At 41.2% G+C, this 14,871-nt stretch overlaps 1 protein-coding gene across 1 annotated transcript in view; it reads right to left on the minus strand.

Annotated features, from left to right (window-relative positions):
- The window catches only part of cdin1 (CDAN1 interacting nuclease 1), an 81,520-nt gene extending 66,968 nt beyond the window's left edge, over positions 1-14,552 (minus strand). The window contains exons 1-3 of the mRNA XM_056295403.1: positions 14,327-14,552; positions 1,670-1,715; positions 440-504 (exon numbers count right to left, since the gene is read on the minus strand). Coding sequence (XP_056151378.1) covers positions 440-504; positions 1,670-1,715; positions 14,327-14,502 — 287 coding nt within the window. The 5' untranslated portion in view covers positions 14,503-14,552. The remainder of the gene's footprint in view (positions 1-439; positions 505-1,669; positions 1,716-14,326) is intronic.
- Positions 14,553-14,871: the final 319 nt, after the last annotated feature.

Genomic DNA, 14,871 nt, shown 5'->3' on the forward strand with positions numbered 1-14,871 from the left:
ATATGCAAAGATGCCCTCTCCCCCTGCAACCCGTTTTTCTTTTTTTTTTTGTGTATTCATTTTCATTGAGTTACAGATAATCAGCCTATTATAGGCCTGAGTAAGGAAAATATCCAATTGTTGTTTATTTATTTTTGTCTCCACTGCAAAATGGAAAACAGAGCTTTAGCTTTGTCAAGGCTTAGCAGGTGCAAGCGGAGGTCTAGTATGAATTCTGAGGGTGGTGGTTTGTTTGGAGGAGAATAAATTTGTCAAGGCGGTCCACGCACTCTCAAGCCCTGTCCACTTATTATCTCGTGACTTTAGCAGGTTCCTTCCTCACGCAGAGAAAGGAAGAGACAGACAGAGAAAGAGGACAGAGTGAGAAATGAGACAACAGACAGACAGAATCTGAGCACTAGAGATAGCAATAACACAATATTAAGGAATCATACATTACCTTTTATAGTAGCTTTCAATAACATCAGGTGCATGGTGCCTTGACATTGTTTTCTTTGTTCTTTTCTGTCACAAAGATTATATTGTTGAAAATATTTTAATATTAATGACCTTACATATATCCATCCATCTATCCATTATCCAAGCCACTTATCCGAAGGTGGGTCGCGAGATGTTGGAGCCTATCCCAGCAGTCATTGGGCGGCAGGGGGGAAGACACCCTGGACATATGTATATATGTATATATGTATATATATATATATATATATATATATATATATGGAGCGTATATATAATTCAACAGTAATAATAATAATAATAATAACAATCATCATCATCATCTACGGATGCATTTCTCATATAAATATGCTTTATAGCCTGATAAAACCAAAAAAGTAAAGCTTAAAATTCACAGGATTATTCAGCCTTCAGAGTTCTATTGTATATGAACAGGCGCAAGAGAGCCTCGGTCATAGTAATTTAATTTCAATAAGTTTGCCCAGGGTCAAAGTGAGTCAAGGCAACCTTGTTCACCCCCCACTCAATCCTTGTATTCATTTCCCCCTTTTCGATCAAACAATGACCCCATTCCACGTCCCACACCCTGACAACATATTTCCATGCAATTCAATTGCCATCTTAACCGAAAGGGAGGAGGAGGACAGGGGACGGAGAAGAGTAGCATTGGTTAAAAAACAACTTATTTAAAAACTACCACACACAAAAAAAAAAGTAATTCCACAGAGACGGGCAGCGTGAGTGACACCTGTCAGGAGCATGATAAATGACTCCATTTTCTGCCTGTGCTGCCTTCTGCCACTGGCGGCAGTGGCCATTTATCATCATCCGCTGTCAGCCATGGAAAGCAGCAGTGACAGTGCAAGTCAGCAAACATTTAGCACACGCAGCCGCACTACACGGGGAAATTATTATTGTCAGAATAATAATGGTTTAGCATAATTTATTACAGGTCCACCAAATAAGCAGGGGCTAGATGTTATTAGACAGATGGATGGGAAGGCTTGGCAGACATCCACTGAGACTCAGGCAAGCAAGGGCCCTCAACGTGCACACGAGGAGGAGGTGGGTATAAGGTAAAGAGGGAAGGGAGGAGGGGGGGGCATCCTCCAAACCAATCAGAGAGCTGGCAGTTCAATTACAAAGAAATAAAGGGACATTCATCATTCAATTAGGCACCTGTCATGGCTCACAAAGGAAGAAAACTTCTAACCTGGTACTCCAGGGAGAAGATGCTCAGGAGAGTGGACTGCGAGTGACTGGAACAAATAAAAGAAGGACAAAGTTAATTACCAGAGTGCATTGCACAGAGACAAAGGGAGAGGGGGAGCTTCAAAGCGGAGGCTGGCTGCCCTGTAATCTAAAAGAACATGAAAACAAGTGTGGCAAAGTTGTTCCAGATGAACACCTCCGACAAAGGATTCCTGCCGTGATGGTTTGGGGGTGGGAGGAAGAGGGCTGGTTGACTGTGGTATGAGAGATCTGTGAAAAATATAGCTAGCCGGTGATCTATTTTTTCCTCTTTTCTTCCACTCACACACATACACACACACACACACACACACACACACACACACACACACACACACACACACACACACACACACACACACACACACACACAGTCTCCTCTCACCCACTTTCCAGGAATAGAGAGAAGCCTATCGTTGCTTTGAAATTGAATGTGTTCTCTGCTGATGTCCTGATGTCAACATAAACACAGACAGTGCCACTCATAATCGAGATAAAATGAACAGAAGCAAGGCAATTTTGTGTTAATAATTGATATGGTTCAATGCCTTTAACTGCGGCATTAACACTGCACTCAGTGGCAACATAATGAAATCCAGTTTGTTAGCAACAAGGGAGCCATCTTTTGAGAGAGGTCTTCTTCTCAAGGAGCTTGAACAATATGCATGTGTAGTGTGTGTGTGTGTGTGTGTGTGTGTGTGTGTGTGTGTGTGTGTGTGTGTGTGTGTGTGTGTGTGTGTGTGTCGGGTCGGGGGGTGGTATTGGGATAGAAGAAAGTTTGCCTGCCTCACTGTCAGTGCTGGTATATATGGGACTTTCTGGAACCCTCCCACTGCAACTGATGGGCTTTGAAAATGGAAACTTTCACTGCAGGAAGCTGGGACTCCCAGGAGTCGGTCAATTCCATGGGTTGCCATAAGCTACATTCATCTCCCGCTCCAGTCAATGTCAAACACCTGGCTGAGAGGCAAACCTGGAAAACAGGCTACTCCAAAGGGGATTCACAAGCCCCTCCAATGCCCCTCTTACTCCAACCCCCTAAGCCTCATTTGAATTGAAAATATTTAAAGCAATGACAGTTTTTCCTAATTGGATGGTAAATACCTCCAACCTACATAATAACAATAAAAAATACATATATGAAAGCATAGACACTCACATACGGTTGATTGTGTGACTGTCTCCAGTGGCTTTGTGTCTCCATACTTTGCTCTCAGTGCATTTGATTGTTAAATTTAATGGTCTTTTCTTTATAAGTCACCTGAGAATGGTATGTAAATACTGTCTAGAAGTCTGAGCTTCCTATCTGCATTGAAATATTGAGTCCATATAGGCCTTCCACATCAATCACCGTGAACCATGAAATGACCATGTGACATGTAAACAAAGCCAAAGGAATCTCAAGCATTGATTTCTGTCTAGAGTCGCAGTCTGAGACCATATCTTAATAAAAACACTTCCACTACTGGAATAGTTTAGCAGTTTATAATGACTAAACCCCACAAAAGCCTCCAAGTTAGCTTCTCCAGATGTTAGTTGTAAACAGTTTTACTGCTCTGGCTACAGGACCGCTAATGCTCGACGATTCAACATTTCTGGAGTTTGGCTCATCTTAAGGACGGATCCTGTCAACCACCAAACTTTGAGAAAAGTCACGAGAAGAGAAGCAAACAAATGTTTGAAAAGAAAAAAAAAGAAGAAATCTCTGAGAAAACATTGTTGCCTCAACATTAATTTGCAATGATAGGTGGGGACTAAGGGGCCACTGCAATTAAGTGGACCATTAAATGGTCAACTGTCAACATGTGGACACTTATGAGACAAAAAAAAAAAATCTTCCCCACTTCAACCTTGCACCTGAGTATTTCAACAACATTACAGCATTATTGTTGGAGTGGGACCACAGCCATCCCCCAGTTGTAACAGACATCTGTTAGGTTTTAAATGGATTACTCTCCATAATAAGCATGATTACCGCCTAATTGCTAAATCTTTACCCTGTTAACTTTAAAGGGACATAAACTGCTCTTAATATCTGGGAAAACATATCTGTTTCAAATAGTAAGAATTTTAGGGTCTTTTTTTTTCCACTCTCACCTCAGCTGCATTTTGCCGCCGTCATGAAAAACTCAGCAGAAACAATAAAGGACCAAAATAAGGCTGAATATATTTGCAATATTTGATGAAAAAGAATTGAGGTCGATGTAGAGAGAAGAGCATCTGATTGGATCCAAGCAAAGTCTGTATGTTTAAGTATCTGTCAAGTTTCACACTGAGGCCATATTGTAAAATGTGCCACTTTCCATTAAACAGAAATTAATATAAGACCATTCTGAAGACTAACTTTGTAAATAAATGTACTTTTGATACTTGCAAACACTGGTGTATCTACAACAACAGCAAATCAGTGAATATCCAAAGCATGAACGATTTTGTACTTGCTCATTTTAAAAGGTACTTCTGGGGTGTCTGAGTAGCGTAGCGGTCTATTCCATTGCCTATCAACACAGGGATCACCAGTTCGAATCCCTGTGTTACCTCCGGTTTGGTCGGGTGTGCCTACAGCCACAATCGGCCGTGTCTGCAGGTGGGAAGCCAGATGTGGGTATGTGTCCTGGTTGCTGCACTATGCCTCCTCTGGTCAGTCGGGACGCCTGTTCGGGGAGGGAGAGGGAACTGGGGGGAATAGCGTGATCCTCCCACGTGCTACGTCTCCCTGGTGAAACTCCTCACTGTCAGGTGAAAAGAAGCAGCTGGCGACTCCACATGTATCGGAGGAGGCATGTGGTAGTCTGCAGCCCTCTCCGGATCAGCACTGACCGGGACGGCTCAGAAGAGTGGGGTAATTGGCCAGGTACAACTGGGGAGAAAAAGGGGGAAAAATCCACACAAAAAAAAGCTACTTCCAGGCAGGGCTTGCCCAAGATAAATGATTTCACACATAGCATTTTACATCTTCACCACATCAGTCAAACACCAAAGAATGAGGCAGGTAGTGGAAAGTTCCCAAAGCTGTTGCAGCTAACAAGCAGATATGGCAAGCCAAGCTCGTATAAGACTTTTACAAACATATACAACAGCATGTTGAATATGTTAAAACATCTTTTTTTTTATTTTCATTACATTACTTTTTGTTGTCAAGGTGCTGACACAACAGCACCGGCAACCCTGCTTCGTTCAAAATGCTCCTCTGGGTTTTGGTGGCCTCAAACACCACCGCAATTAAGAGGTATCACCATAAGTGTCCGTGAGTTAAACAAAACAGATGATCCTCAAGATGGTAACTTAAAGTTATTGCAGGCTTTACACTGATGTATATTCAACCTGTGCTCTCCTGGGCCCCATAAGCTACATTCATGCTAAAATATGGAGCCATGCACACAGTCTTACAATGGAGATCTGATCTCCTTGCCTGGTGAACAGTAGCATTACATTTCCAATGTAAATCATCCACCTCCTTGCTTCATAATACCAGGATTTTGAGACTATATTCTTTCTTAGCGGTGATAAATAAATTGATGTGAAAACACTCCAATAACTATTCCTCGACTGAGCCCACCTCAACCTGATCCAATTCATCCTCAGCTCTAAGCTAGTGATTATCCCAAAATTCAGATTTGTGCACATGTTGTGGGATGAAGGATCAACTTCTACGCCTTCTCTACGCCTCGGCTTATGCTTTGATACGACAGCAGGTTGAAGAAGCAACATTCACAAATAGATGAGGTTAAGCAAACGGAAAAATATCAAGATTTGTGGGAGAAATGTTTTAAGTAATTTAGCATTAAGACGCTATTGCTATCGGAGCGAGTGAGATTTTCACCTTGAGCAGTCAGATTAGGCATAGCCGCAGCTTCATTTCAACAAAACTACTTTTAATATTTTTATCACCTTATTATTCAGGCAGTGAGGAGGCCAGAATTGGAAAACTAATAAATAAAACAGATAAAATAGAAGGAATACTAAAATGAACTCAAGGTAATTAATAGAATATAGCACTTTTCTCCCAGAGTTAAGTTACTGTTGTATGAAAGGGCCTAGGGAGACCTTACACCTGACTGCAGCTGTAAATATTCAAAAAAAAAGATAATTCCGCACTACTTAATGCCTTGCTAAGAAGTCAAAATAAATAGTTTAGGTTATTCCTGTTCATGATAAACCAACGAAGTGAAAGCGGCTGCCTTTTTAAGCATAAACTACACAATTGAGAGACCTAATAATGTGGATGGAATCTGAATTTTATGGATAGCATTGACATTTATGGCCACTTTGGATTCAAATCGGACTCCAATAATAGAAAAAGATATTTATTTACAAGAGCACGATATGAATAATGCATATGGTTTTAAATTCATTTAAAAAAATTGTACTTAACAGTGCAAGCAGTACATCCTTCCATTGACCTCTGAGTGGGGGAAAAAAAGTCTCTTCCTCGGATGTAATTTAGAACATGAGGAAACAGACGGTTGGGAGACAGAAGAGCGGTTAGAGAATCATTCACTTTGCACCTAATTACCCTTTCCTACAACGTAAGACAGAACATTAATATGCGCTGGCACCCAAAATAGTAAAGCACATTAGATTAAAACAATTAGGGACTTTGACTTTGTCACAGTGCAGAAATGCCTATCTGGTCACCACCGCTTTAGGTTTTATTAAGCTAGGCTATCTATTGGTTTTATGTCAGGCACAATCACTTATTCATATTTTCCCGGTCTTAACCTATTAGCCGCTTCAATCAGACACTGTAACCATGTCGCAATGATACAGAAAAAAACAGCAACTAGAGAAGGCAAACTAGAACATCCATGCAAGCTAACTGTTGGGGGAGGGGCATCATCAAGCTATCAATTATATTCAGTATCTTCCTATTTACAAATAATTAATTATAAGTGATAGCAGTAATTTAGGTAATGAAAGCCACCTGGCTAATGGCACTGGTATCATATGCTGCCACAGTGTTTAGCATTTGGTCGATCTACATGCAGAGAATGGAGCATCGCCCGACTCTTCGGGGCATGGAACTAGTTAATTGAGGCATGGCGGAGTTTTTTTACTAATGGCGTTTAAGATATTTTGAGAAAGGAGGGATATGAGTGAAATGACTTCGTCTTACACTTAAGGCAATCATTTGCATTTGTGATACTTAATTCCACTGTTCTCCACTTGCCTCTCTTTATAGCAGTGGCACATGCTAATGCAGAGCAGTTTGGCTTAGCAGAACTGAGAACATTAATTCAAGAATAAGATCCACTCTACAAATGAAAGCAGTATTGCAACATGTAGAGTCTCCTATTATAAAGCATTTCCTTCCCTATAAATCATTATCCAGTACATAGAAAAGCTGGGTGTGCTTTGGTTAAATATTCAATATATGCAAATGTCACTAATTACACATGCTGATAAGCAAAATTATAACATCTGTCTCTAAGTCTACCGTCATCAGCAGTAAGACAAATGCAGGAAAAAAAAAAGAAAAGAAAAAAAAAACAGAAAAAACTCAAGGCCCTAACGCATAAATGTAATACATTTTGACAATGCATAGAAGCAAACACACATCCTCGATTCATGCAGCTACAAACAAATACTTGCACATTGAACACACATGTTTGCAGTTCAAGTTGAGTTTACTTGTTTTTCTGCAGAATGATGCGTACTTGCAAAGTAGCATAAATGCTAGCATTATTGATTTTATTTTAAGATTTGTTTGCCAAGTGACTATCAAAGAAAGTGGCCCTTATTAAGAATCGAATAAGGGGGTGAGCAAGACTATTCGAATATCTTTTCATGGATTTGCATAACGATCAGATTTTTCAAAATTCATATCCAGGATTTTGTTTGTTGCAGAAATTATGCAACTTTTTTTTTCTGGAGATGAACTTTAGATTACTGCTTAATAAAGAGGACCTTGTTTGTGCATCCTGCAAAAGGTGAAGAATCATGTATTTGGTATTAATGACACCAGGATAGTCAGCAATGGAAAATTGGTCTTTTTTGCATATTTTAATCAGAGTATAGACAAATCAAATAATTTACCAGTTAGGGCCTTTCCCATTACTGCTGAGAGATATCTCAGAGGTCTGACTAAGAGTACACCCCACTACATTCAGTGATACTGACTCTTTCTGTTCCTCCCGCCTCTTTGACGAAGCCCAAAGACTACCTACCAGCCTGCGGAAGTGTGGACAGAAATGGCTTTAGCAGAAGCACAATGGGGCATCTCTCTGCCTACAAAATGTCCTAATAGGAGAAAAATATGACACCGCCCCCACTTCCAGTTGCTTTATTACAGTCTTTATAATCTGTGTCTTCAGAAGTGTCCAGAGATGTCAGCACTGTTATATAATGAGTTGGACTCACAATACAGTCGCCATCCTAATTGTGATTCCTCCTGAAAGGTAGGGGACTTCGTGACGCCGAGTGTGACAAAACAGGTTATAGCTATTTTTGCTGCTTTGCTATTGTTATAGCATAATCACTACCATGGCTGTCTCTGGAAACTCTCATTGAAAATTGGAAACGAGGCCCGTGTTATCCGTCAAGCGGCGAGTGTCCTCTGGTCTGGCAAGAGAACACATTACACTGACCAACTGCCTACTCCCTCAAGCACGGCTAGGGCACTTGTACCATTCTAGGCAATTTGTTTCATTCCCCTGTTGCAATTGATCTCAGTATGCAAAAAGAACCTCGGGCGAGAGACTCCAGCATAGCTGCTCTGCTACACTCTGCTAAACTGTACAATAGTTTTGCTTCCTTGTGTGCATGGCTAGATGAAAGGTTTGGGGGACTGTGCTGATACATACTATTGCCAATACATAATATATCGGTTTACTTTGGTTATTATTTGTTTTGAGTTATAGCTGAATTATCATTGCTTGATTCAGTAAGTTGCTTATTTACATTTACTATTGATGCATTACTGATGCATTACTGTGTGTGGCAATAAATTAAAGGCTTTTTGAACCTTGAAGATCATGTAGTGTCTGCGATAATCACTTTCAACCACACCCTACTTCAGCACTGAGCTACTTTAAGCTTACCTCTGTATTTTTTAGCCCAATGAGCCGAAGAGGCTTTACAATCTAGAGTGTGCTTAGACAACGTCCCTACGATATGAGGAGGAAGCAGATCATTCCCGTGCTTCCTAATCAAGTAATTGATCACATCTATTATTCATGAACTCCTTAGCCTGACATGAAGTTGTAAACTCAGCACAGTCTCACTCTTCTCCCTCTAGTGCTCTCCTCTCCCTCCTCTCTCCACATGCATCCCCCCCCCCATCCCATCCTTCCAGTGCTCATCTAACCACATAAAGCTGTGGAATTAGTCCGCCAGTTTCTCAGCCTCCAAGGGGTGTACGCATAAGCCCCAACTGCCAGTTTGTGTTTTGGTCTGTATAGGCAGCTAAATGTGTGAGGCTGTGCTCCGGAGGACTGCTGGGTCTGCCCTCAGAGTCTCTGGACAAGATCACTCTCTGGGTAATGTCAATGCCAGGCTGGGAAAAAAAAAACCCTTATGAAACAGCAGCCACGTAATTTATTCCTCACAACAGCTACTAAGGTACAGCAAAAACCTATTTCATGGAAAAGTGGGTGGAAATAAAAATGTACCCTAGTAATGTTCAGATTGAGATGCTTACCACTTTTTGGGGGGAGGTTTTTGGAGAAAAGGCTGATTTTTGCATGCAATACCAAATAAAACAAAACATTTTTATCAAAAAAATCAAAAATACACAGCACTCTTGAATGGCTGAAATCTTTCCAGTATTTTTGCATGCAAGTAAGGGATCAAGTAATAAGCATAAAATTGAAGTATGTTGGTATAAAGCTATCAAGTGAGCGGGCTGCAATGTCAACAAAGACATTGCTTGGGGGATAAATGGAGGCTGCTTAAATTTCTGGTTGATTCGACTAAGTAAGCTGATCACTTCTTACATATTTAGATTGGAGCATGATTACATAATTGATTGGAGCACACCTCACATATTGTCACAGGAGACCAGATGATTTCAGTGGAAAAAAAATGATTAAGCTAAAATGTTGAGAAGTCACTGATCAATTTTAGGTTTTTAAAGTGTGAATACTGAGTGTATTTTGGTTTTTTTATTTTGGTTTTTTTACACCAACTGGGTAGGTAAGCAGATATATAAAGGGTTATCCAGAGGTTCAACTAGCATCCAAAAAATTACAGAAAAACCTATCTGAATAACCTAAAACCCTGTATAGAAAAATGCAAACCAACAAATTCTACATATTGATGATTCCCCCCCCCCAAAAGCAACAAAAATAGCCAAGTTTATTTCAACATTTTTTCCAAATTATGTGTTAAACTGGAGCTAAGCTGAGTAAAATCAGCTAAGAGCTGTGAAGTTTGCCTATTTAATGCAGGGAGCCCATTACCAAATCCTTGGGTTTAACTAGCATGTAATAGAGAGATAAACACCAAAGCCACAATAAATAATCAATGAGCGAGTCTCAAAGCTTCTATCCGGGTCTGAATATTACCATCAAAACAAAGTCACTGCAGCAAAGAAATCACCATATCAATGGCACATGCCACAGCAATCCTGGCCTCTGCTTTCCTTTGCAGGATCATGCTAGATAAACCCCAAATAACAGAGAAATTAACAAATGCTTGACATTTGCTCAACATCCATTATTCTGACACTTCTTCAGAATTTCAAAAGGCTGAACGCATGCTTAATCAACATTCATATTCCCAGAGCGTACTGCAGCACCATATTGCAGCCCGCCTGACTGCTGATGAAAACGGCACATTAGGGCCCAATTCGAAAAACGTTCAGGGACTCCTCACCAGGGAGCTCGGTGTGTGTATGTGTATCTGTGAGAGAGAGAGAGAGAGAGAGAGAGAGAGAGAGAGAGAGAGAGAGAGAGAGAGAGAGAGAGAGAGAGAGAGAGAGAGAGAGAGAGAGAGAGAGAGAGAGAGAGAGAGAGAGAGAGAGAGAGAGAGAGAGAGAGAGAGAGAGAGAGAGAGAGAGAGAGAGAGAGAGAGAGAGAGAGAGAGAGAGAGAGAGAGAGAGAGAGAGAGAGAGAGAGAGAGAGAGAGAGAGACTTAAATGTGTGTGGGGCTAAGTTAATGCTTTTCCTTTTAAGCATTTACCAAAACAGAGGCATCTGCTCAATTCTGCACACCCACCCACAAACCCTTTCCCTGAAATTTAGAAAAGCCATATTTGGAATGAGCTGAATGGCATTTTAAGCAGGGGAGTGATCGTTACATCCAAATTCATTCATAACATAACACAGAAGGAACCAAAGGAGTCTCACTTTCCCTCCCACTTTTTCTCGCCCTTCTCACACAGACTCTCTGGGGACAAAGAATGGAAGGACTGGGGTCCCCTCTGGACCTGAGGGTAGCCAGGCGAGGCCTCAGAGAGCAGCCCATCATTTCCAATTCTAATACATGGCAAGAGAAAGGCCTGATGGGACTGATGTCACATTCCTCCCCGTGCCGGCTTGCAATGAGCCCTCCCGCCCCCTTGCTGCCTGCCTGGCTCTCATTGTAGCTGCTAGCCGTAGCCCAGACGCTAGGCAGGCCAGCCTGGCTGGCTGAGAGGAGGGCAAGGAAGCGGGGGCAAGAATGGGGTTGATATTTGCATGTCCCTCCATTGTGAGCGGGGGTAAAAAGTGACAGCACCGTGTCCAATTCTTTTCCCCTCAGAGCGGCCCAGGCCCGGCAGGAGAGGCCAGGCTGACAGATGACTCCCAACATCTGTGTTATGCAGGCGTTACAGATGAGGGACTCTGCTTCGCTCTCCCTCTTTGTATCTACCTATCAGACCCTCCCTCTCTCCTCCCACTAAGCATACTCACTGCCACGACAGAAAGCCTGACAGACTTTCCGTGGAAATTACCTTGAAATGACCAATCACAGTCATTTGATTGAAAGTTTTGGTTGCTCACCCTTTCAAGTCCCCAATCAAAAGCAATGATTATGAAATTCTTTTGTGCAAAGGCGAAATAAAAAAAAAGGATTTAAGAGATGTTAAAAAAATGGATATCATGCAACTGGGTGATATATATATATATATATATATAGAGAGAGAGAGAGAGAGAGAGAGAGAGAGAGAGACACACACACACACACACACACACACACACACACACACACATGCAAAAATATGGTACAGCCTACTGAAAAAGACCATAACACCATCATTCAACCTGGAACACTTCCCCTTGACACGACTGGACAATCATGCACTCACATATTACTTATCATGACTTGCATCACTTGAAAATTAGTGTAAAGTGAAAGGATTCAACATACAGAGATACCTGTTTTTTCTATGTATATCTTATCTCCCTTCAAATCTTGTGCCCCCCCCCCCCCCGTTTGCCTTTCCAATACAAGCCAGTCAAACCACCCACCTAACCCCTCCAACATAACCCCCCCACCCCGCCAGCCTGGCCTGGCCAATATTTACGCAGTGGCAGGGCTCCCACACAGTCCGAGGGGACAGGGTTGGAAGGGGGGGTGACTGCCGTGGCTGAGCGCATGCTAAGAGATGATGGATGGCCTAGTCGATATGTTATGTCTTAAGAGCCTGATTTCCTGCCAGTCCAATCACTAACCCTCCAGAGCCTAGCTCAGCTGATTGGACAACCAGAATAATTTCGCAGGCTGTGAAAACACTGCTGTCGTGCCTGTCTGTCAGACCCAGTGACGAGACTCAGGGATTTTAAAGAGTAGGGGCCTCCCCAAGATTGGTTATGGTGAACGAAATAATAACAATAACCAGCAAGACTAAACAAAAGAGCCAGCACCTCCGGGAATGACTGATCATGCAGAATTATTTGAATGAAAACGGTCCAATGTTTTCCTTTAATTATTAGCCCCTCCACCACCTCCGACCTAAAACAGGCATTTGGAAAGGTACTGTTGGTCAAAGTCTGTTTGGATTAGAAAATAGAAACATTATAATAAAAGACTCCACAAAATCAGAGGGAGATCACAGAAAAAGGGTGCCTAAACTTCCAGGGTTCTGAATGCACTTTGCACACATAACATATTCTGCAAAATGCTAGCAAAGGCAAGCTCAAGGTAGAATGTGTCTCCTTCAGGGACCCAGTAGCTTCTTCGAGAGAGGTGATTAGGGTACAATGGAAGCAGGAAGCTCAGAATACATGCGACTTTGTGAGTGACCTCACCAGGATCAGTTGTGGTTTCCATGTGGCCTTGGGGGATTACATGTGTTACATTCAATAAAGAGACGGCCCTCGGTGTCAAGGAGAAGCGCAAACACAACCATTAACCCCTTGCTTCAATTTGTGAATGCGCAGTAGCTGCACCAAGCAATGGTGGGCAAAACTATCATGAAAGCCTGTGCAGAAAAACTTGGAAGCACTACTCAGAGGTTACGAAGGGTGAATGAAACAGAATATATATTTAATTATGTATGACCAAAGAAACAGACACAAAATCAATTATTTTTCTATTTAGCGAATGTGAAAAATGTGTACTACACTGACAGCAGAAGTAAACAGTGTGCTATTTGATGATAGTCACAATTCATTTTAACTTGCTCTTATAAGAAAATTAGACTATTTACAGTCTATGATATATTTTCTAATTTTTTGTCACATCTTGCTATGTGGAAAAAGATGTGTCTCACACTGCTTTACAAAACATAAATGGGCTATTTATAGGGGGTCTGGTCACATTATGTATCCATATCTCCTTTACAACAACAACATGCACACATGGACACACATAGAATAGGGTGCCCATATGACATGTCTCGTCCTTAGCTTGCTCTGTCCCTGGAAAACGTCCTTAATATGAAAAAACAATAACTAATAAATGTAAATTGTATATTTTTAACATAATCGGAGCCTTACTGTGCATTTTTTTCAAAGAATATATTTCTTTGAAAATCTGCTGCATATCACTAATGATGATGAATTTAATATTGGTTAAACATGTTGATATCTTAAGATAGTTAGTTTATCATAGTTTGATTTTGAAACAAGGCTAACAATGGCATCAAAGAAATGTATTGACATAACACATGTTGTTGTGTTTTTAAGTTACACATTTTATGGCAGTTTGGCTAATGGGGACTTAACAGAAAAAAAGTATATTGTTTCTGTTATTGATACTATTATTACCTGACAGTGACAGAAGTATACATACACACACACACACACACACACACACACACACACACACACACACACACACACACACACACACACACACACACACACACTTCTGTAGGGGTTAGTTTCATTTTGAATTAATTGCAAATAATAGGTTGTAATTCATGGGCTATAGGTTACATTTATGTTCATTTACCTTTCAGAAAATTAACAGAAAAAGCCCAGTCTATGTTCTATGTTGTTTCTGATGTTGATACTGTCACTACAAATATAACGTGTTGTTCATATAAAATCACATATGTATTAAATCACGTAGAATAAAGGCATAGTTGAGAATTTGTTTACTTAAATCTATAACACTAAAAAGGGGGAAACTGTTGCCGGATTTGCTCTAAGAAATCAGGTCACCTTAACATACATACACGCAGGAACATGGACTCTTGGCTTCAATGAATGCTTAGGAATTAATACTTAAATTCCAATGAATAACCACTTACTTTGGAAACGTTGCCTTAAGAATCCTCATACATTGCCGCGTTGGTCTCAGTTTCTCGATGCATTTCACTATGTCTTTGTACTCTGCTCTGGATAGTTTCATGTTTCTTTCACCAGATGAGTGTCTGTACAAAGAAACGAGAGTTTGAATAACTGGCACTACTTTGGTCAACAACATGGGTAAACAGCACGTCAGCTAACTGACAGCTGTCAAGCTGTCAAACAGCTGTAGACCGCAGCTGTGTGCAACCGTCAAGTACTGCAAGGCTAACGCAACTTAGCTTCCCGTTACGGTTAACGCAACGCAGTCCGGACATTACGGTAGATAATTACACGTTTGATCCACACGTGTTATATGCATATTTGAGAAGCTGTCGCATATATTTCTGCTCTTCAAACGGGTCACTGAGTAGGTTTACTTACCCTAAATACACGATTCCGAGGACCACTTCCTGGTAGCTTCCCGCGGGGAAGTTGAAGCGCCGGCGCTCTTGTGAACAGTGCTCTGATTTGCTGATCGATCACCAGTCTGAGTATAGCGACAAGC

This window comes from Lampris incognitus, chromosome 16 (genome assembly GCF_029633865.1).
Source record: "Lampris incognitus isolate fLamInc1 chromosome 16, fLamInc1.hap2, whole genome shotgun sequence".
NCBI lineage: Eukaryota > Metazoa > Chordata > Actinopteri > Lampriformes > Lampridae > Lampris > Lampris incognitus.